General features: G+C 48.0%; 2 protein-coding genes across 3 annotated transcripts; both read left to right on the forward strand.

Annotated features, from left to right (window-relative positions):
- Positions 1-378: 378 nt before the first annotated feature.
- On the forward strand, positions 379-15,998 carry KIF15 (kinesin family member 15; the record flags this gene model as incomplete). Its single annotated transcript, XM_080831602.1, has 10 exons — positions 379-501; positions 4,826-4,972; positions 5,540-5,641; positions 5,947-6,111; positions 7,896-8,002; positions 10,457-10,529; positions 11,001-11,038; positions 14,503-14,668; positions 14,892-15,023; positions 15,378-15,998. Coding segments are annotated over 10 exons (1,116 nt in total), but the record flags the coding sequence as incomplete, so codon positions are not given.
- Positions 15,999-18,209: 2,211 nt separating this feature from the next.
- On the forward strand, positions 18,210-22,676 carry TMEM42 (transmembrane protein 42). Of its 2 annotated transcripts, none has more exons than XM_080831600.1 (3): positions 18,210-18,420; positions 21,187-21,333; positions 22,039-22,676. In XM_080831600.1, exons 1-3 carry the CDS (start codon positions 18,298-18,300, stop codon positions 22,177-22,179), a joined length of 411 nt encoding a protein of 136 aa, XP_080687726.1. In that variant the 5' UTR covers positions 18,210-18,297; the 3' UTR covers positions 22,180-22,676. The 2 variants fall into 2 exon arrangements, with proteins under 2 accessions (XP_080687726.1, XP_080687727.1); XM_080831601.1 differs by lacking the exon at positions 18,210-18,420 and adding an exon at positions 18,588-18,804.
- The last annotated feature ends 334 nt before the right edge of the window (positions 22,677-23,010 follow it).

A 23,010-nucleotide genomic window follows, 5' to 3' on the forward strand; every position in this document is an offset into this window, starting at 1 on the left:
TGAGCAGAGAGCCTGACACGGGGCTTGATCCCAGGACCCTGGGACCATGACCTGAGCCGAAGGCAGAGGCTTTAACCCACTGAGCCACCCAGGCACCCTCTTCTTGTTATTTTCATCTAAAAATAAGCACAGTAGGGGCGCCTGGGTGGCTCAGTCAACCACCTGCCTTCTGCCTTTGGGGGTGATCTCAGGGTCCTGGGATCGAGCCCCGTGTCTGGCTCTCTGCTCAGCTGGGAGTCAGTCTGTCCCTCTCGCTTACCTCCTCCCGCTGCTTCTGCTCGTCCTTTCTCTCAAATAAATAAATAAAATCTTTAAAATATATATATATAAACAAAGTAAAGCAGATAGCTCTTTGTATCATAAGTTTCTTTTTTGCAGTGCAAATATAACTCTGCTTTGGCTGAAAAGGACGAGTGCAAAGTGTTGATTAAGAAACAGGAAGTGGAGGTTCTGGATCTGAAAGAAGCCCTGAGACTGAGAATCCTCTCTGAGGACATAGAGGTAGATGTTAACACACCCTGACTCTTTTTTGCTTCTTCACTCGTTGATGTCTATATGTGCATGTGTGGGGGGAGGTTATTTGTAAAAAACTAGAGGGCTTTTTAAAGGAATAAGTCATAATTAGAGACATTTTCCCTAGGGTTAGGCCATTAACAGGTAACATTAAAATTATTCTATTTTATCCAGTTGATTGATTTTCATTCAGTTGTGCTGACACCTGGGAAGCTCTTAGAACTGACCCTCTTCCCGAAGGGGAGCAAAGCTGTGTGTCCTTGGTAGGGGTGGCGGCAGCAGGGAGCAGGGAAAGAGCTGGGTAACAGGTTAACCTCAGGCTTGCCTCTTGTGTTTTTGTTAAAGTAGTTTTTATTTTTGTTGTTGTAAGCATAAATTTTTCTTTTTTAGTATTAAGCCGTACTGTCACATGTTTCAAAATTCAAATTATGTAAAGCAGCATATCTTTCGTGTATGCTTCCAGAGATATTTTAGGCAAGTCTCATATACATTTAGTTTTCCTTTTGTTACATGGATGGTAACCCACTGAGTATATTGCTCTGTGGTTGCTTTGGAAATTAATTTTTCGGGGCACCTGGATGGCTCAGTCCTTAAGCGGCTGCCTTCAGCTCAGGTCATGATCCCAGCATCCTGGGATCCAGCCCCACCCACATTAGGTTCCTTGCTCAGTGGGCTGTCTTCTCCCTTTCCTTCTTTCCAGCCCCCCGGCTTGTGCTCGCTTGCTCTCTCTGTTAAATAAATAAATAAAATCTTTAGAAAACAAAAAAAGAAAAGAAAAAGTTTTCTTGCTAAACTATGCTATCCATGAAAAAAACCTCACCAAATATCTATTGAGCCCACCTACTGTACATCCTTGCCTGGCATTTGGGAACCGAGGAATGATTGAAACACTGTTACCTACCTCCAAATATGCCATCTAGCTTAAGAGTTAGATGTATTTAGATGTAATCAATGACCTGGGAGCACAGGAAGGGAAGGAAGGGAGTGTTGATGCTTGGAGAATTCCAGAGCACTTCCCAGAGGAGATAAGATTTTTTGCAAAACTTGGCTGGGGGAGTGAAGCTTGGCAGCTGTGAGTGTTTGTGGAGTTGGAGCATCTCCAGCAAGGGGGGTGGTGGGGCATGTCCGGCTGGAGGCGGGGAGTCTATCACGGAGGGTCTCAAATGTCGGCTGTATCTTTTAGGAAACTAGGGTGGCATAGAATTTAGGTCAGGCCAAAGGCGATAAGGCCCGGGCCAGGGCGGTATAGACTTTAGCCCAGACCAAAGTGGTAAGAATCGGGCCCAGAAGTGCTGGTGGGGATAGAGGGCCGAGCTAGAACTGAGCACTGCCTCCTAAGTACTGCTGACAGTTGCTGGTGTCCGTAGGAAGGGTGCTGTGGCGGCAGGAGCTATCAGAGTGGGCACCGAGGGCTCCAGCCACGGTGACCGAAGATGGTTCTGTGTACCCCTGGGATGGACAAATAGAGGCCTGGGGCAAGTTAGTGAAATACATTTTGTACACACTAGTTTTGAGCTTCGAGGACCAGTAGGGGTAGTTATCCAAAGCCCATATACCCAGTAATTTGTACTTATATCCTCCTGTACCCCAGAAGGGACTTGTAGCTGCTAATGCACATACAATGCAAGGAGATTGAAACAGGCAGGTTGGGGTGCCTGAGTGGCTCAGTCTGTTAAACCGCTGCCTTCGGCTCAGGTCATATCCCAGGGTCCTGGGATCGAGCCCCGCATTAGGCTCCCTGAGCAGAGAGCCTGCTTCTCTCTCTCCCTCTGTCTCCCTGCTTGTGCTCTCACTCTTTCTCTCTGTCAAATAAATTAAATCTTTAAAAGAATAAATACAATGAAACAGGCAGGTGAAATCCAGGTCAGAGGAAGATAAGACAAGTAATAAGCTGGTGAGGGCACGGGCTGTGGAGTTGGACTGCTTGGGAGTCTGCGTCCTGGCTCTGTGACCCTGTGAAATTTACATTTCCCTCTGTGCCTCATTCATCACATCCCTGGAGCAGAGATACCAAATACTGCCTCGTGCGTAAGAGAACATGAGATGGGGTCATACGCGGAGAGCGCTGAGGTCACTGCCAGGCAGCTCGTGAGTGCTCAGTCCTCTGGAGCTGGCGGTGGTTTTAGGAGGCTAGTTGAAAAGTCCATACACAGGGTCAACTCTACTTTAATTTTAAAAAAAAGAAAGAAGGAAAGAAAAATTTAAGAGAAAAGAAAAGTTGGCACACAAAAGCCACACCCTAAGGTCTTGTACAGAGTAGAAAATGGGGACTAAATCTTCCGTTGGCCACTGCCTGTCACCAGAGCGTGAAGGGGAGCCCAGCTGTGTGAGTGGGGGTAGCTGCATGATGCGCGCTCAGTATGACTCACCTCAAAGCCCTTCCTTACTCCCTTTGGCTCCTCGTGTCTCTCTTTCTCTTCCTTCCTTAAAGAAAGGGTGACTCTACATATTGAAGTATCTTAGACTCGAGTGGAACTCGCCCCACAGTCAGTTCATATCCCCTTTTTCTGAATCTCCCAGCTTCATATTTACACCTGAGGACAAAGGGGTCCTTGCCTTAATCCATACAAGAGCTCTTAGGAGTCCAAAGGAGTCCAAAGACACACAAAAGGATAGACACACCCCAGAGAGGAAAGGGAGACAGCAAGGTGCATGACACGCTCCCCTCGGGAGGAATAAACCTTGCTAAAGTCAAAAAAGCTCCGAGTTACAAACAGAGCTTGCAAGGGCACCTGGGTGGCTCAGTGGGTTAAAGCCTCTGCCTTCGGCTCAGGTCATGACCTCAGGGTCCTGGGATCAAGCCCCGCATTGGGCTCTCTGCTCAGCAGGGAGCCTGCCTCCCCTCTCTTTCTGCCTGCCTCTCTCTGCCTACTTGTGATCTCTGTCTGTCAAATAAATAAATCTTAAAAAAAAAAAAACAACAAAAAACCAACAGAGCTTGCAGCTGGTAAATATCGATCCAAGGAAGACAGCAGTGAAGGGTGATGACTCACACGCTTCTAGTGAACTTAAGCTCAGCCTTTGGGGAGGTGGTCTGGTGATTCCCAGCCTTCATTTTCTTATGTATGCTTCGAGTTCGCGCTTTCAGAAAAGAGCTGGAAGAAATAATCTAGATGTGAGAATATAAGGCATATAATAGTGAAAAATTAAAATCAGCCAAAATATTCAGTGATACGTGGAATTTTGGTACATTCATGAGATGACCTCGAGCTCACCCTATGAAAAATGATAGGATAGAAGAGTGAGTACATGGAAAAGTGTGAGTGGGGGTAGCTGTGGTACATCAGATGTCTGTGTATGTGCACATGTACCTGAGGTATCCACATTTTCCCACGTAGTCTTGTCATATCATTTACATGCGTACACACACATACATTACTCTCGTATGTGACATGCACATAACATATATCCTATATATGTATTCTCTATACTGTACATGTTAATTCATATGTAGTTATATAAGTTAATATACATAACACGCACATTTGGAAAGTTAGAGTAAGCAGATCTGCTCTCACCTGGAAGGGACTGCGTGCTGTGTACATAGGAATTATGTACGCAACCCACAGGACTCCTAATTCTCCCTGCTCCTTCTCATCAAGCTACTCCCCCGAAACTGTGATGGCCTATGACCATGTCTCACTGTCTGGGGACTGCCCAGGCCCTCCCTCAACTGGCAGAGGGGCACTCATCTTTTTTTTTTTTTTTTTTTTTTAAGATTTTATTTATTTATTTATTTTTTGAGAGAGAGAGAGAGAGAATGAGAAGGGAAGGGAGAGCATGGGAAGGAGGAGGGTCAGAGGGAGAAGCAGACTCCCCACTGAGCAGGAAGCCCAATGCCGGACTCGATCCCGGGACTTCAGGTTCATGACCTGAGCTGAAGGCAGTCACTTAACCAACTGAGCCACCCAGGCGCCCCTCATCTTTACAGCTCTTACCCTCCAGTGTATAAACGACTAGAGTCGTTTATAGAGTCAGACAGCAGGTAAGGTAGAGACCTGCGGAGTCCTCCTAAGGGAACAGCGATCAACTTTGAGATCCTGGGGGTGAGGGGAAAGGGGTAGGATGCAATCAAAGCCCAACAGGGATACCTGTATGAATCTCCTGTACTGTTTCTCTTCAGACCCGTTCCCTTCAATATTAACTGCTTGGTTTGCTTTGGAATGGATTCGCACATAAGCCAAAAAAAAAGAGTAAAAGTTCTTAAAACTTTCTTAACTTTGTAAAATTGCCCATCGGATGATTTGCAAATCCTCAGCAGAGCACCCAGCTAAGAGAGGACTCTTCCTTTGTGGGGATTGTCCCCTGACAGAGGGATATGCTCTGCGAGGACCTGGCCCACGCCACCGAGCAGCTCAACATGCTCACGGAAGCCTCGAAGAAGCACTCGGAGCTGCTGCAGTCCGCGCAGGAGGAGATGAGCAGGAAGGAGGCCCTGATCCAAGAACTTCAGCACGAGGTGAGATCCGGGGCCTCGGCTCCTTGGCCCGGTAAACAGAAAGGGGGGGCCATCGGGGGCTGAGGAGGGCCGTCTGCGCTGCGGGCTCTGAACGACGTGGCTGCTTCCGTGAGTCCTGACTTGCTTGGCTGCCTCTCTGGCCGCCCCCGGCCCCCTGACCTGCGCCAGCGCGTTCTGACCTCTGGGGCAAGGCTATGGCTGACTCTTGTCCTCTCGTTGCCTGTTGTTTTGTATTTTATTTTCCTCGATGACCCTTTGATTAGCTGTGAAGCTTCAAGTTTTTTTAAACACTATAAAGTCTGTGAGAGAGCAGGAGACGAGAGGGTCAGAGCAGCAACCAAGGCCCACGGGCATGAGCCGCAGGTGCAGTGTTTATAGCTGTAAACACTGCTGTGGTCTGGGTTGCTTTTAATACCTTACTGCGTTTCAGATTATTACGGAAGTCCTGACAAAGTAACACTGACGTCTGCACCCTCCTACCTTGGGCAGCTCATCCGTTCTTAATAGGACCGTGGGCACCGTGTGATTTTTCTAACACATCATCTCACCTCTGTTCAATTCTCCCAGCTGAACCAGAAGAAGGAGGAAGTAGAACAGAAAAAGAATGAATATAACTTCAAAATGAGACAGCTCGAACACGTGATGGATTCTGCTGCCGAGTATCCGCAGGTGCTTGTCAGAGAAAGGGTGTGTTGTGGGAAGAATGAAGTTTCATGAGTGATAAACGTTTGGAAATTATGAAGATCGCAGCTTTTTTTTTTTTTTTTTAAATAGAAAGATTTTCACCAACACCTTTTGTGCTTTTTACCTGATAAAAAAGTACCGGTGTCTTTATTTGTTTTACTTGGACAGGAATTAGAATAGCAAGCTAAACAGCTGAGTGTTTTCTGTGTGGTTGGCATATACATTTACAATGAAATCTTTATCAAACCTCACTTAATTGAGTATTCGGATGGAATTTAATTTTTTCGTAGAGCCCTAAAACACCACCTCACTTTCAAACACATTTGGCAAAACTCCTGGAAACGCAAGAACAAGAGATAGAAGATGGAAGAGCCTCTAAGATTTCCCTGCAACACCTTGTAACAAAGCTAAACGAAGATAGAGAAGTCAAAAATGCTGAAATCCTCAGAATAAAGGTAACTGCATGATTTTTCCCCATAAACCCAATCTTTTAAAAATAAACAGTATCCAAAATAAATAAGTAAAATAATATCTTTGTGTTTACTGATGATACAAAGTTTAAAAGTCGCAGAACTGAAGGGTACACAGAAAAGCCTGCCTCCCCCTGCTGCCTTGACCCTGCCTAGGTGACCGTCCCTGGCAGCTGCCACTGTAGCCAGGTTCCCATGTGTCACCACAACTGGAACCATTGTCTCCCTGCCCGTTTGGTTTTTATGATGGTATCCTACCTGGGCCTTACCAGCTACTCTGATCCCAGTGCTGCCTGATTCAGATCCTTGCCAGTTTCATGGCTGAGACACGCTCTCTCAGTAGTTTTAAATTTGTATTTTTATTAGGAGTACGATGGAGCATCTTCGGATGGCCTTTGCCCATCTTTCTACTGTCGCCCTTCTCAGTGATTCGTAGGCATTCTTGCTGCATTAGAGAGATTTGCTTTTGTCTGTGATAGTTAAAAATACTCTCTTCTTGTTTGCCTTCCTTTAAACTTCCTTCTGGTTTTGTTTTGGTTTGGGTTCTACCCAGGGACTTGGGGGTGCGGGGATTATATGTGGGGAGAGTGTGTTTAGAGGCGTGCTGAGGGGCGGGAGGTACGTGGAGGAGCGCCTGGATGGGCGGTGTGTAGCTGCGGGGTGGTGTGGGTAGAGCGGATACGGTGCTTCATATGAGATCACGGTTAGCCTGTGAGGCCATTGCTCTGTAGTCAGTTTTTGTTCAAGAACAAAATTAAGCTTACTGTAACCAAGTGACTGAACGTGCACGAAGACAGCATCTCTCTTGAGTTTTGTTCCTCATGGAGGCGATCGTTCCTGGCTTTTTTATTTAGGGCAGCTCCCAGTAAGCCGCTATCCCAGGAATGTGGCTATTGCCCAGATTGGCATGATGTTAGGACTCAGAAGAAATTGGGTCAGGTTAAAAGAAATCAGATAAAAGGGGCACCTGGGTGGCTCTGTTGTTAAGCGTCTGCCTTCGGCTCAGGTCATGATTCCAGGGTCCTGGGATCGAGCCCCACATCGGGTTCCCTGCTCTGCGGGAAGCCTGCTTCTCCCTCTCCCACTCTCCCTGCTTGTGTTCCCTCTCTTGCTGTCTCTCTCTTTCTGTCAAATAAGTAAATAAAATCTTAAAAAAAAAAAAAAAGAAAAATCAAACAGTGGACAAGTAGAAGCAAAGGAGAAAGGACACCCTGCAGACAAGTATTTATTTCTTCTGGATGGTTATGCTCCTGATTTTCAACTTCGTGTTCACTAAGGATTTTGAGTGATGGGCTGTGGACACATCAGTTGGACCCTCCGTACAACATAGTGATTTGACATTTCCATCCATTACGCTGTGCTCACCACAGGTGTAGCTGCCATCTGTCGCCAGACAACGTTATTACTGTATTACTGACTATATTCCCTACATCAGTTTCTTTAAAATTAGGATTTATTAAGTAGAATCAAGTAGAACACTTACCAAAGTAGACTAGACTTTTGAACATGTTTTCTCATTAAGTGATTTTCATGAATTATGTGATACTGATAAGAGACTATATTTAACACACCGTGGGTATGAAAATGAGTCACCGTTCCAGGTCCCCAAGAGCTCGTCCCAGTCTCCTTTTCATCCAGCGACACCCAGTGCAGTGTTCTGTGCGTAGGATGAGGTTCGCATAGGCGTTTGTGTCTTGTGTGTGGCCTTGGGGAGCAAAATCATGCTGTCTATGGGTTTTCTGAAAGGACGGGATTTGCTGTCTTCCCAGGAGCAGTTGTGTGAAATGGACAGCCTCCGCGCAGAAGCTGAGCAGTTGCGAGAGAGGAACTGGCTCCTGCAAAGTCAGCTGGATGATCTCGAAAGGGAAAAGAACAGGTGAGAAAGAGCCGCCAGAACCCTGTAAGCTAAATATTGGCCTGCCTGGGTGTGGCTAGGCGAAAGCGGCTGGGCTCGGTTTCCCAGCGGGCTCGGCATTTGCCACCAGTCCAGGGGATGCTCGTCAGTTGAGTTGGGTCTGATGAGGGCACTGCTTTTTCCAGAATGGGGGATTAAGGCTTTCATGATCTTGCCTACTCTGTTAACCTTTGCTTTGTTGTGGAGCTATTGAAATGAATTTCAGACATATGAAGCATTTGGACTCAACTGTCTACTGCTGTTTGACAGAAAAGGGGCGTGGGGTGAAGAAGCTATGACCTCGACAGGACAAGGTTCCAGAGGTCCGGCAGGAAAAGGGAGGATTTCCTACCAGATGATTTTGCTTCATGACCCATGGTCCAGGGAGTGCTCCTGCGCAGGAAGGAGCTTTCCAGAGGAGTGCTCCCTTGGGCTTGGGTATCTGTGCACGTGGTTTGCCTTTAGCTATGGCAGTTTTCTAGTTGTATTTGCTAATGGCACGACATAGTGTCACAGGCAGTCACATCCGGGCTCTGTCCTGTCTCTGACCCTTGAAAGTCCTGTGACTTTGAACACAGTTTTTAACTTTTAGTGCCTCAGTTTCCTGAGGCATAAAATGAAGAAAATGATGGCTCTCTTTCACAAGGTGTTTTAAAGACCAAAAATAACGTGGGTAAAGTGCTGGTTACAGTGCTTGGCTGAGGGGTGTCACCCAAGAAGTGGCAGATATTACGTATACAGGGTAGACTTACGATCTTGACCTTTTGTGAACTTGCCAGAGGGATTCGAGTTGAGGGTGGTCTGGAAAACTATGCAGCAAGTTGAAGTGAATCAAAGGGGGGGTCTCCATGTGGGATGAAGGCCCTGACTGAATTCAACTTCCCAGATTAGGGGTGTCTGCTGTTCCTACCGTTGCCAGCGGGTCTCGGGCCGACGCGCTCCCCTTCCCCGTCCAGAAGCAGCCCTGAGATGCACTGTCCGTGCCTTAACTAAGACAGCAGATGCTTGAGGATGGTAACGGTGGCTGTGCTGACAGGCTGCTCCTGAACGCGTTTCTCCAGGTGTCCGGGGGGCGCTGGACATGCTCAGTTTAGTAGCCACGGCCCCTTCTAGCCCATTCTGATGTGGCCCACCCGCGGTCCACGCACCTGTTCACATGCTCCCGTGTGAGCTGTTCACACGCTCCCCTGTGCAGAGAACAGCCCTGTACTCGTACACTGCCTTTTGTCAAGAGCTGGTTCAAATACGGAACATAGAACATTTCTAGCTCATTTATAAAATCACAACTAAAAATGCTCACAGAGCCACGTGTCCCTTATGAGGAGCCATACAGAGCCTCCTTCCTGAAAGATCAGAGTGGGGGCAAACTGGCTTGGGGGTCAGATCGGGCCGCAGCCTGTCTGGTCAACAAGGTCTTACTAGAGCCAAGCCACGTGCTTTCGTTTAGCTACTGTGTTGGTGTTATAACAGCCAAGCGAAATAGCTGTGACAGGGACCCCCGTGGCTCCCAAAGCCTAGAATATTTTCTGTCTGGTTCTTGACAGAAAAAGTTTACCCACTTTTGGGTTAGAGCATAGACAACATTTCTCTAATGGTTTCGGGCGTTTTCCTCACTGAGGTCTCATTACCGTTTCTATCTAGGCTGCCTGATTCATTAAGTGAAAGAAACTACTGGACCTTCTGTTTTCCTTCAAGAAACGATTTTTTGCTCATCAGTGAGAGATATTTCTAGAGGAGTCTGTGGCATTCAGGCAGGTTCTCCTGGGGGATGTCCCCTTGGTGCAGGGGCTGCCCGCAGAAACTCAGTGTATGATCCTGCTCTGGTCAAGCTCACAGAGATGAACTCCCATTAATCAGATTCACGTGATACTGATGCAACATCCAGAATGTAATTTCCTTTATGTAGAGGAACATTCCTTTTCCATGAAAAGATTTATGTCCGGTGCCCGGGGAATCCCCTTCCTGGTGTTGGCATACATGGGATGCCAGGGTGCCATCAGAAAATTGCCAACTGATGCTGAAATCCCAGCAAAGGGGGCGCTGGGGCTGGCCTGAGGAGCCCTCCCCACACCCAGAGATGCCCCCTCCCAGCTGATCACCAGATGTCTGGACCTCCTGTCTCAGCCCCCTTCGCTCACATTTGATCTTCATATGGTACTACTCTTGGCTCCATTTCTGCTTTACTTTCCACAGGCCTTGATTGGATTTCCCAGCTCTGTTCATCTCAGTTTTGTATGGGAGGCGTCCTGAATTCCGGGGAGGTGCCTTATTTCACCCCCACATATCAATCACATGTGTGACCTGTGCTAACTTGACTTAATCACCAGAGTTAGCTTTGCATTGCGTAACTTGGCATTGCTGCCTACACCAGATAGGAAGGTGATGCTTGGATATGCCTAACCACATTTCCCCAGCCTCCCTTTCTCATCTCTGCAGTGAACAGAATCATCCAGATCATCAACAGCTGAAGAATGAACAAGAAGAAATGATCAAAGAAAGACTTGCTAAAGTACGACTTTTTTTTTTATGTAATAGTTAGGTTTCTTGTCTGAGAAGTGCTTTTCTACTTAGCATTTGTGGTTATAGATTCTAGAAACCATTTTACTCTTGAAATTTCTGTCTCTTCTGTATTCTCGCTGTTAAGTTTGATATTTACCATCAATATTGAGACCTTGTTGATGAAATAAGAGTGAATTTGTCTTTGTGTTTCAGCGGATAGCCTCCTGCCGGCATCCCCACACAGAGTTTTCCATTTAGAATAGAAGCAGGTATAGGGTGCCCGTAGGAGGCCTCAGAGGGCGCGGTGCGTGAAGTCTTAAGAGACAGGCACCCCCTTTAAGGGGTACACCGTTGGGATGTGGAAGAGGATGTTGGGTTAAGTGATCTCATAACTATGAGGGAGAGTGGACTGCTTACTATCAATTTTTTTCTTAGCAATGGTAAAAACTTAAGCCATCTTTTTCTTTTTATCTTATTACAGAATAAATTGGTTGAAGAAATGCTGAAAATGAAAGCAGAGTAAGTGCACGGTTTTGTAATTCAAGTTCTTGTAGGTCTTTAATTTCTTCTCCTCTAAGGGAAGAAATACTATATCCGCAAGGTAAGTAACTCCTTTCCTTCTTCTGGTTTCCTCCGATTTAAAACCTTGGGTCTCTTTCCTACATGTGTTCTATAAGGAGGATTTTGAAAAGTTTTCATAGGAATTTATGGAATCTTATAAACTCGCCTCATTCTTAGATGAACAAGATATACTTTCTTTCCTATTGAGTTCAAAATACGTAAACTGGTTGGTATTAACAAATAAAATGGTAAAACATTAGAAAGAGAATACACTCCGAATATTCATCCAGAGAAGAGGGCCTCAAACATTTTCACTTGTTAAACCTCCTAAAAGAATGATTGATTGATCGATTGATTGATTTGGCAGAGAGAGAGACAGCAAGAGTGGGAACACAAGCGTGGGGAGAGGGAGAATCAGGCTTCCTGCTGAGTGGGGCTTGATCCTAGGACCCTAGGATCATGACCTGAGCCGAAGGCAGACGCCCAACAACTGAGCCACCCACGCACCGCAAACCACCTAAGAGAATTTTGAAACACCATGTACCCTTGTGCACATTTTTGGAGTCGACTTTATGTCTAAAATTTCTCACTGAAAGTTTAAATTGAAGCAAAGGGTAGAAGTTCTCACATACTGAAAATAGTGCCGTGTAGGAATAAAGTTCTTGCTGTCAGGGTGGCCAAATGGTCTTAGTCACAGACTCTAGCTCCTGCTTCTCATGGTCTGGCGTTCTGGTCTCTGCACGAGGGTGTGGGCTCAGATCCCACTTCTGACACGTCTCCAGTTTTGTTCCAGCCATTGTTCTGTAGAGAGCCTCTCCTTGAACTGGCCATAGAAATGAAGCTCCGGTAGTGTTCCCTTCAAAGTATCCAACTGACCTGCTACTTTCTATCCGTTTAACAATACAGGAACAAATTCCTAAATCGAAAATTGTACATTGTTCCTTTTTCCTTTCAAATTGAATTTCCGTTCCATACCTACACAAAATTATATCCTAATTTATTAATTATCCTAATTAATATATTGTTTGGGAAATTTTTTGTTGATTATCCTACCATATAACTAGGCAGCAAATATATATATACAAATGGGAAGTAATTTGTAAGTTTCTTGTGTTGTGAAAGTAATTTGTATTTGTATGGCTGGCTCTAGTGCCATATTTTCTTCTGGATTAAGTTTTCATTTCAATTATTATTAATCATGGGGTTCTTTATTTATTATAAGTTTTTATAAATTATTGTATGTAGTAATATTTAAGTGGAAATTCATCTCCCAGTGCATTTTAGCTTCATGCTTTTGCTTCAGTTACTCATTATTCTGTTATACTTAATTCTGGAATGAGACAGTATTCAGTATCCCCTCTGTCCCTACTTTCTGTGTTTATAGCTGTAAAGTGCTGAGAAATCGCATTCACGTAGTAAGTAAATGGCAGCAGCTGGAATTTTGTTGAGTCCTGCCATGCAATTACTTAAACTCCATTCAAGTTAGTATGTCAAAAATTACATAGTGATCTGTCATCAAAAAAAAAAATTTTTTTTTAAGATTTTATTTATTTATTTGACAGAGAGAGAGAGAGTTACAAGCAAGGGGAACAGCAGACAGAGGGAGAAGCAGGCCTCCCACTGAGCAGGGAGCCCCATGTGGGGCTCGATCCCGGGACCCTGGATCATGACCTGAGCCAGAGGCAGACGCTCAACCCACTGAGCCACCCAGGCACCCCAGTCACAAATTCTTTTTAACGATCAGCTGACAAAGACCACCCATTTTGTGTAAAGATTTGTTACCCAGTTATTGGCTTTATAGCATCAGAGAGTATCGATGTGGAACAGAGTCGTTCCATGCTTTGCTCTACGTATGAGCAGTTCAGGGACTGGCTCCCAGACAGTCAGTCATTATAGAGCTAGGGTGGAAATGCGGCTCACTTACAGGATCTCAGAATCCCACTGTGCAGTTTGTAGAATTGCAGCTCTTTCAGAAATAATAGCTATTTTAGACATTCTCGCAAAAAGAATAAAAGCTCTCTCAGTTGGCATGTAATTTATTTCATAATCTAGGAACCAAGAGTCTCCAGTGACACACTGTCCCTAGAAGATACAGGACCTCACGCTGTGGGCAAGGGAAGCACACAATAGAAAGTGGCACATTCAGTTTTATCGGTCCCAACCTACAGCAGTGATTCTCACAATAATGTTATCTCTTTATGGGTGCCTGGGTGGCTCAGTGGTTAAGCCTCTGCCTTTGGCTCAGGTCATGATCTCAGGGTCCTGGGATCGAGTCCTGCATCGGGTTCTCTGCTTGGCAGGAGTCTGTTCTGTCCCCACTCTGCCTGCCTCTCTGCCTACTTGTGATCTCTCTCTGTCAAATAAATAAATAAAATCTTCAAAAAAATTATCTATTCGTGTGTGTGAGGATGCTTAAAAAGCTACAAGGAACTGAATTCCACACTGACTGGTATAGGCAGGAGATGCTTAATTTCATATCATAAGAGGTCTGGAGGTGCATTGACTTGAGTGATGCCATCAGGGACCCATACCCTTCACATTCTTCTGCCTTGCTTGCTTGTGGCCTCTTGGTAGAGAAGCAGGCAGAGAGAGGGAGAAGCAGGCTCCCTGCCAAGCAGAGAGCCCGAATCGGGGCTCGATCCCAGGACCCTGAGATCATGACCCAAGCCAAAGACAGAGGTTTAACCTACTGAGCCACCCAGGCACCCTAAAGCAGTGCAGTTCTATGTAATTTCATGGTAACTTTATTCCTCGTTTTTCTTTTCAGTTGATAGTTGTATAGTGTATGAATTCTGAATAGCACATCCTTGAAGAAATGACTGGTGTCCTATGGTTTGAGAACCAGGTTTTTTTAAATCCAAAAGAATTCAGATACGGGACATTGAATAAACCATGCAGACTGTAATAATACTTAAATTACATTTGTTCCAAAGGGGCCAGATCCAGAAGTTTCCATTTTAAATTTTTATTATTTAGAAAATGGTTTGGGGCGCCTGGGTGGCTCAGTGGGTTACAGGCTCTGTTTTCGGCTCAGGTCATGATCCCAGGGTCCTGGAATCAAGCTCCGCATCGAGCTCTGCTCGGCAGGGAGCCTGCTTCTTCCTCTCTCTCTCTCTGCCTGCCTCTCTGCCTACTTGTGATCTCTCTCTGTCAAATAAATAATAAATAAAATCTTAAAAAAAAAAAAAAAAGAAAGAAAGAAAATGGTTTGAGGAGTTTTCCAAAATGAAAGTCTTGGGTAAGATAACCAAAAAAAGCCTATCTGCATCCCTTGTTATCTCCCTATGCCGTCACTAGGGGAGGGCTGAATATTTGTGACGCTTTCAAATCAAAATTCTGGGCTTGGGTGAAACCTGTCTCATTTGAATACTGTTGCAGTTATTTGCCTTTGGGATCCCACAAACCGCTGTTTGTTGTTACAGCCTAGAAGAAGTCCAGAGTGCTCTCCTGAACAGAGAGATGGACTGCCTTAGAATGGCTGAGGAAGTTGAGCGAACCCGGACTTTGGAATCTAAAGCGTTCCAAGAGAAGGAGCAACTGAGGTCAAAGCTAGAAGAGCTGTATGAGGAAAAGGAGAGAATATTCCAGGTGCATTTGCGTGTTGCTCGTTTTCATGGGCTCAGGGCATGTCCGGGAGGGGGCGTCGGTGGTTCAGAGTCGTTCGGGCGCGCGCAGGGATGACCAGGCTGGGAGAGCCGGGAACCTGGGCCCTCTGGCGCCCTGTGCTCTGGGGACGCAGGAAACAATGTGGTTGTAAAAGCAGAATTAAGAGCAGCTCACTTTCCCCCTCCCTGGATTGATATGCCTGCAGGAGATGGAAATGTTAAGGAAGCAGGTGGAGTGTCTTGCTGAGGAAAACGGGAAGTTGGTCGGTCACCAAAACCTGCATCAGAAGATTCAGTACGTGGTGCGGCTGAAGAAGGAGAACGTCAGGCTCGCTGAGGTGAGCTCTGACAAGCACCTTAAGTAAACCCAGGCTGCTCTTAGAATGGTGGTTTCACTAAAGTTCAATGTAATCATCGAATCACTTAAATGCTTCCTTCGGGGAATTTACTGAATTTAAAAAAAAAAAAAAATCAGTCCTTATTATTCCAAGCCTAAATCAGTCCATTGTCAGACTCCTACATAATCAGGTTCTTGTGTAATGTTATAAGTAGTTTACAAATTGAAAGTTGTAGTCTTAATTTTTAATATAAGTGTAATGAATGCAAAGAGTAACTTCCTGTAAACATTTGAGTCTTAATTTTTTTTCTTTTCCTTTTTTTGTGGGTTTTTTTTTTTTTTTTTTAATTCTCAGGAGACAGAAAAGTTGCGTGCTGAAAATGTGTTTTTAAAAGAAAAGAAAAGGAATGAATCTTAAGGATCTTGGTCAACTACCTACCTAGGCATCACCTTTCTGGAGACTTTCCTCTTGCAAAAGTAAGCCCTACCCCAGAGCATTTAACAGCTGAACCAAGGAGTGTAATTACTAACTGTGTATGTGGCATTGGGGGCTGACCTTCAAGTTTCCGATGAATGTTCTGCATCCGTCCTCACTGTGTGGCAGTCGGCAGTCTGCTGTTTCAAAGTTACCATCCCATTTTAAAGCTTTCAATCAACTGTAAATACTGGGGAAACCTTTTGCCATTTTAAAATAAAAAGCCGTAGTTGAGATTTACAGTAGTTGTTGGCCAGGTTATTTTTTCCTTAGATACTACTCACCAGAATCTTAGAGTCTTGTAGCAGAAGCTCTAATGGTATGTGGTGGCTTCAAAACTTGCCATGATGTTAATCCTGTTGCATAGCATATAGGAAAGGCAAATGTGTTAATATAGATTATTTTTGTATTCTTAACTTTTTAAGTATTCTCCTGAGCATTTTTTATGACTGTAAATATGGCCATTTTTCAAAATGTAATAAAATCTCTTAAAAATTAACCATTTAATGAAGTGCTTTATTCTCACTTGGGAGTGCCAGATTGAAGACATATCCATTCACCATGGACTTAATGAGCACCTATTACCTGCCCTGGTCATCCGCGAACACAGAAAACAAACCCTCCTGCCCTCAAGGAACTTCTGTGTGTCACCACTTCATTCCTTTTCATTGCGAATCATACCCTGTTGTGCTGAGATGCCGCGTTTGCTTTATTGACATTTGAGCTTGTTGGCAATTTGGAGCTCTTATGAATAACGCTGCTGTAAATATTTTTGTAACCGTCTTGCTGGGGACCTGCGTTTCCTGTGGCTTGAGCAGACAAATATCCCGGAGTGGAATTACTGGTTAAGCTTGTCTAATTTTTATTTAAGACCCTGGCTCTTAAATTTTATTTAAGAATCCCTGTTTGCTTGCACCGCGCACTCCCACCAGCAGGGGGCTCAGTTTCTCCGCATCCTTCTCAGCTCCTATTACTGCCAGATGTTTTACTGGGGCCATCCCGGTGCTTGCTCTTGGCCCATCGCTGACATTCTCCTAAGGCCTAATGATACTGAGCATTCTTTACATAGAACACTACACTCGGCAGTAAAAAGAGGCAAAATGGATGAAGCTCAACAAAGAAAAAAAAGTGAAAGATGCCAGACCCCAAAGACCACATACTGAGTGATTCCATTTATGTGAAATGTCCAGGCAGGGCAGATTGGAGAGGAGCTTGTGGCTCTGGGGATGGGAGCGACTGACCAGATGGGCACGATGGGAACGTTTTCGATGTGGTGGAAATGTGCTGGCTTGTGATGATTGCACACATGTAGTTCTCTAAATTTACTAAAAATTAAACTTCAAAATGGCTTCATTTTATGGGTTGTCAATTATACCTCCCTAAAGCTGAGGAGAAACAATTTTAAAAATTAATGCACGGTTGAATTCCCAAAGAGTATCAGTCAATCCCTAAGAGCCAGAAACAGAAAAAGGATCTAAGGGTGCCTGGGTGGCTCAGTGGGTTAAGGCCTCTGCCTTCGGCTGGGGTCGTGATCCCAGGGTCCTGGGATCGAGCTCCGCATCGGGCTCTCTGCTCAGCAGGGAGTCTGCTTCCTCCTCTCTCTGCCTGCCTCTCTGCCTCCTGTGATCTCTGTCTGTCAAATAAATAAATAAAATCTTTAAAAAAAAAAAAGGATCTAAAAATCAGTGTAGGGGGCACCTGGTGGGCTTGACGGTGGAGCATGGGACTCCTGGGCTCAGGGTTGTGAGTTTAAGCCCCATGTTGGGGGTAGAGATTACTTAAAAATATTTTTTTTAATAAAAAGAATAAAATTCAGCATAAAATGGAACACAGAAACTGAGATCACCCTAGAGGTGGGAGAAGGTTGAAACACTGAAGTTGGTACTGAAGAAGCTTGGGTCTTACCCACCTGGGGGGGTGTCTGGGGGCTGCTGGAGCAAATGACCACAAATTGGGAGGCAAAAAACAAACATTCTCTCACCGTTTCTGGAGGCTAGAAGTCCAGAACCAAGGTGTTGGCAAGGCCATTCTCTCTGAGGGCTCCAGGGACTGTTCGTTCATTGCCTTTATCTTAGCTTGCGGTACTGACATAAGTCCTTGAAACGTATCTTTTCGGGGGGACACAATTCAACTTATAAACTGCAGTTATCAGGGCTATCTAGGCTTTAACTTGAGCCGCAAAACCACCCCGTGAGAGGGAGTGGCAAGGAAGGACTTCCCACGAAAACTTCCTGAATGGAAAAAAAAAATTCTCAACAGTTCAGTGTGAAATCATGCTAAATAAAAAAACCCCATACAGATTATGTGAACTATTTTTTAACGTGTGCTGTATATAAAACTGTGCCTAGACAGAAAGTACTCTAATAATGATCTCCCTGGAGAGTGGAAGTAGTCCTTGATGCGCTCCAACATTTCTCTCCCAAAGACATGTACTACTTTTTACACACAAACATTTTAAACATTTAAGTGCACAGGAAATGGGAAGTCAGGTCAGTCCCTGTTATCTGAGTAGGTGGTTATGGGCGATTTACTCTAATTACATCTTTTAAATCCTACAAGGACAAGGAGCGCGCATCCACCTGAGCCTTCTGGTTTGTCAGAGGCCCTCCCGGAAGCCCGCCTCCACGCAGAGTGCGGAGGGCTCCAGCGCCCTCTGCTGATGCGTCTTTCCACTTTGCGCCTCCCGAGCCGGAAGGTGCCGGTGAATCCCCTGGGGCTCTTGTTGAAGTGCACATTCTGATCAACGGGTCTTGGGCAGGCCCGGGACTCCGCATTTTTAACCAATTCCTGGGGAAAGCGGATGCTGGGCCACACCCAGTGGCAAAGACTGAAACTGCCGGGTCACGGAATGTTATTCTACAGCAGCAACCACAGCGGCTTCCAACCACAGCGGCTTCCGACCGCAGCCACGGACAGCTCCAGGGTAAACCTACCGAGGCCGCCCGCCGCCCAACGGAGGCCCCCGGGGCTCGGCCCCGCCCCTCCGAGGCCCTCGCCGCGCCCGAATTTGCCTCCCTGCTCACGTGGGCGCCGCGTCACGTGAGGCCGCCGCCCAATCGCGGCGCGCGCTCGGTCCCACTGGTGGCGGGCGCGGGGAGAGGTGGCGGCGGGCACCATGGCCGAGGGGTCGCAGTCCCCCGGCGGCGCCGTGTGCCCGACCGCTTACCCCGACGCCTCCGCGGAATTCCCCGCTCACCTCCAGGCCGGCGCGATGCGGCGCCGCTTCTGGGGAGTGTTCAACTGCCTGTGCGCCGGCGCGTTCGGGGCCCTGGCCGCCGCCTCCGCCAAGCTGGCCTTCGGCAGCGAGGTCGAGCCCGGGGCGCCGCTGCGGCCGGCGGGCGGGTGGGCGCGGGCGGAGGAGGGGCGCTGCGGGGCCTGCGAGGCTCCGGGGAGGGAGGAGGATTGGGGTTGGGGGCGCAGGGCGAAGCCTCACGCCCGCAGGTCTGTTCGCCCGGTCTGCAGCCAGGCACTGCAGTCAGCTGGGGGGGTGGGGGGGGGGCGGCGAGAGAGCATCCCTGCATTCTTCTAAACCCGTCAAATCCTCCTCCAGTGTAGGCGGTAAGAGACCTGAGCCTCTTCCCTACCAGGGACCTACAGTCTGTCCTCCGATTGGACTGGTTCGCTTTCCTACGTCCACTCTTTGCCTCTCATTTTAAGCCCCTTGTGCCTGAACATTTCTCTCCACGTGACTCTTAGGTGAGAAGCCTGGTGCCCAGCTCTTTGCTCCGTAATTAACAAGTGTTTTGACCGGTATTACCCCGCTGCCAGGAAAGTTGGGAGTATGGGACATGTAGGCATAAGAGAGGACAGAGGAGCGTTCTGGACACCACCCCCTTCAACCCACCTCCTTCCTGAGAACCCCTAAACTGCCACCCCACGTCTGCTGAAATGGACCTCTGCCCCTCCCCTCCCGAGTGGTAGGCCAGTGTCTGCTGGAGGGGTTTCTCTGCCCCAGCACCCCAGGGTTAGGTCCTAACCTGGACAGTGAACAGACTGGTCCATGCCGGTCAGCCTGTTTAGGGTGGAACCACCATGCTTGAGGTTAGTGTCCTCTAGGGTATAATTCCTGAAGCCCAAAGGAATCCTCCTTTGAGTAACTGAACCATGAGGTTTCCTAGTCTGTTTAGTTGTGTGCCAGGTCTTCATAACTAGCTAAGCAGGTTGCACTGGTGCATACAAGGCTTTTGTGAAAATTCTGCAAAGACACACTTTTTTTTTTGGTGAAGATTTCATTTATTTACTTGACACAGAGAGAGAGATCACAAGTAGGCAGAGCAGCAGTCAGGGAGAGGGGGAAGCAGGCTCCCTGCTGAGCAGAAAGCCTGATGCCATGCAGGACCTGATTCCAGGACACTGGGATCACTACCAGAGCTGAAGGCAGACACTTAACGGACTGAGCCCAAGACATCCTTTCCTTAAGACACTAATATAGTCAACAGCTAGAAAACTGTTACAAGAAATAAGAGTATGAGTGTCACCTGAGGGGCTCAGTCAGTAGAGCATGCACTGCTTGGTCTTGGGGTTGTAAGTTCGAGTCCCACGTTGGGTGTAGAGATTACTCAAAAATAAAATCCTTTTTAAAAAGAAAGAAACAAGAGTATGATATTTAGATGGGCACCCCAGAGGAGGCAGCTCTGTCTGCAAGCGGGTTTCTTCTTCTGTTTTTTTTTTTTTTTTTTATATTTTATCCATTCATTTGACAGAGATCACAAGTAGGCAGAGAGGCAGGCAAAGGGAGAGGGAGAAGCAGGCTCCCTGCTGAGCAGCGAGCCCGATGTGGGGCTCGATCCCAGGACCCCCGAGACCACAACCCAAGCCGAAGGCAGAGGCTTAACCCACTGAGCCACGCAGGCGCCCCTGCAAGCAGGTTTCTAACAGAAAACCAAGCAAGGGGTCTGCATGTTCTTTGTGTAGGAGGCTTAAGATCCTTTCCTTTCCAGGCTCTCACCTTTAAAAAAGAAAAAGGCTGCAAGGACTCCACGTGATGTCTGGGATCGCTAGTTGAGTAGCGGGGGTTTTCCCTGAGCAGGGCTGTGTCCTGGTTAAGAGCATGGAGCCACTGCCTGGTTTTCAATCCTGGAGGCTTCCACGGGCTAGAGGCACTTGAGGCAAGTTCCTAATGCCTTAGGTTCCTTATCTGTAAAGCGAAGTTAAGGAATAAAGGAGAATGCACTTAAAACACCGGCCACAGGGCCTGGCCCAGAGTGAAAGCTCCCGAATGCTGAGAAGGACTGGCCTGAGTGTCCTGTAGCCTGCACGGGGTGGGGGTGGGAGGCATGGTGAATTCATGCTTTATCTGATCCTGGGAAGTGAGGACTCTGCCCCCTGAATTGCTCTCACTATATACTGACTAAAAACTGCTTGCCCTCTGCTCCAGTCCTCAACACCAGCAAGGGACTGGTGTTCAAAACAAAGTACTGGTTACCGATTAGCATTTTGCTCTGCCCCAGGGCACCTGGCCAGCAGGACGGCCAGGTAAGTCTCAGTTTATTTCAGCTATAAAATGGGTGCACTGAGCCCAGCATTAGGTGGAGCGCTGTGCAGGAAAGCTCTGAGGACCGCCTACCCTGGCCGTGGCAGGATCTCAGTAGGGGCCCAGCTGTGCGTAATCAGGCCCCTGGGAGTGCTGTGAGGGGGGCCGCAGGTCTGCTGTGGCTGGGTGTGGCCGCAGTGACACTTTGTCCCACAGGTGAACATGGCCTTCTGCATCTTAGGCGTCATCATGATGGCGACCACCAATTCTCTGATGTGGACGTTCTTTAGCCGGGGCCTCAGTTTCTCCATGTCTTCGGCCATTGCTTCTGTCACGGTGACGTTTTCAAACATCCTCAGCTCGGTGAGTAGCCCTGGGGGTGGGTCCCCCTGTCCCAAAGCTGGGTTCCAGGGGAGTTGGGGGACTCCCGCCCTCCCAGACAGGAGCCGACTTGAGATTGGGCTGCAGCTTGACCCCTGATGGCTGCTCCTCTCATCTCAAACTTTGGCGGAATTCTCAAGCTAGCTGGGTATGAAGTCCAACTTTAAAAAAGGCCTCGCTGCGTGCCGCCCTTCCAGGCTGCAGCCCTCATTCTCAAGTCTCGGCCGCCTCCGGGCAAACTGACGCCTAGGTCTCTGTGAACTTGAGCATGAGACGGGGAGGGCGGACGCTCTTTCCTCTGATAGCCTGATGTCAGCCAGGTGGGTCTGAGCCCAGTCGGTCCTGCCGTTGAGGGAGGGAGGACTTGGCCTGCCGGTTTAGATCAGCAAACAGGAGCCTGCTGTGTGCTGGGCCTTAGCGGCTGGCCTTTTGCTGGTCTTTCTTGTGCACTTGGCTCGGGGCCGGGGCTGGGAGGAGGGCACCCTCTCCCGCCCCCGGAGGTGAGCCAACCATGAACTTGTGGAAGGTGACAGCTGGGCTTCAAGCCCCCGACTTCCAGCTCCAGACCTTTCCTCCTGCCCCCAGGAGGGCAGTCGGCCCCAGGGGGAGTGAGGCGGTGCCTACTCACCACGGTCAAGTCCTGCGGGCACATGTGGCCGTGACCTCACCGCGGTCTCTGTCCCGCAGGCCTTCCTGGGCTTTGTGTTGTATGGAGAGTGCCAGGAGGTCTTGTGGTGGGGAGGCGTGTTCCTCATCCTCTGCGGACTCAGCCTGATCCACAGGAAGCTGCCCCCCAGCGGGAAGGCCACCGAACGCAAGCAGCAGTAGCAGCAGGTGCCGGGGGACCCGCCGGAGAGACAGCACAGCGGCCCGGGCGCGGGACGGCGTGTGGGGACCACGTCCCGGGTCTTCTGACCATCGGCCAGGTGGAGAGGTTCCTGAGGGAAATGGGCCCCTGACCCAGCAGCCTCGAGGGTGGCCAGCCGCAGCTTCTGAAGGGGAAAGACAGGCACACGCGAGTTCGGCCTGATGCCTTCTCGATACACATGCGTGGTGCTTTCGATGCTCGCACCCCTGCCCCCCGCCCCCAGCGCCCTGTGGCGGACGCTGGAGACCCCGGGGTCGGTCTGCGGGGTGTCAGGCCTCGAGACCGCGCTGTAATTGCGGTCCTGTGGCCGGACAGAGGGCCGGCACGTGACACTGGGGCGCGTTCCCGAGGAGCTTTCCGACACCTCCACGCGGCTGGACCGGGGTACCTGCGTCATGCGTCTGCAGTTCAGCGAGGGAAGGGAAGCTGGATTAATAAATCTTTTGGTTTGTAAGTGAAAAGTAGCCAGTGTGGAATCTTAATGCTTTCCTAAGCCCCACCTTTTCTTTCTTTTCCTGATATTTTGGAATAAGAGGAAGCAACCTGGGTGAGCCTCAGCCCTTGGAGTTGGGAGCTGCCCTCGCCCCCGGGGCCTGGGGCTCAGCTGCCCGCCCAGCTCAAGCTCGAGCACACGGTCCCTTCCTGATGCCACCAGGCTGGATAGCACTCTTCAGTTTCAGCAGCATCTGTCTGTTTTCTTGGTGCGCCAAGAGGAAGGCGTGACCTCACTTTGGGGACCTAGTTTTGTTTTACGTGGTGGGAAAGGAAGCCGGCTCAGAGGCTGCTCTTGC

This window comes from Martes martes (assembly GCF_963455335.1).
Source record: "Martes martes genome assembly, contig: scaffold_195, whole genome shotgun sequence".
Classification (NCBI taxonomy): Eukaryota; Metazoa; Chordata; class Mammalia; order Carnivora; family Mustelidae; genus Martes; species Martes martes.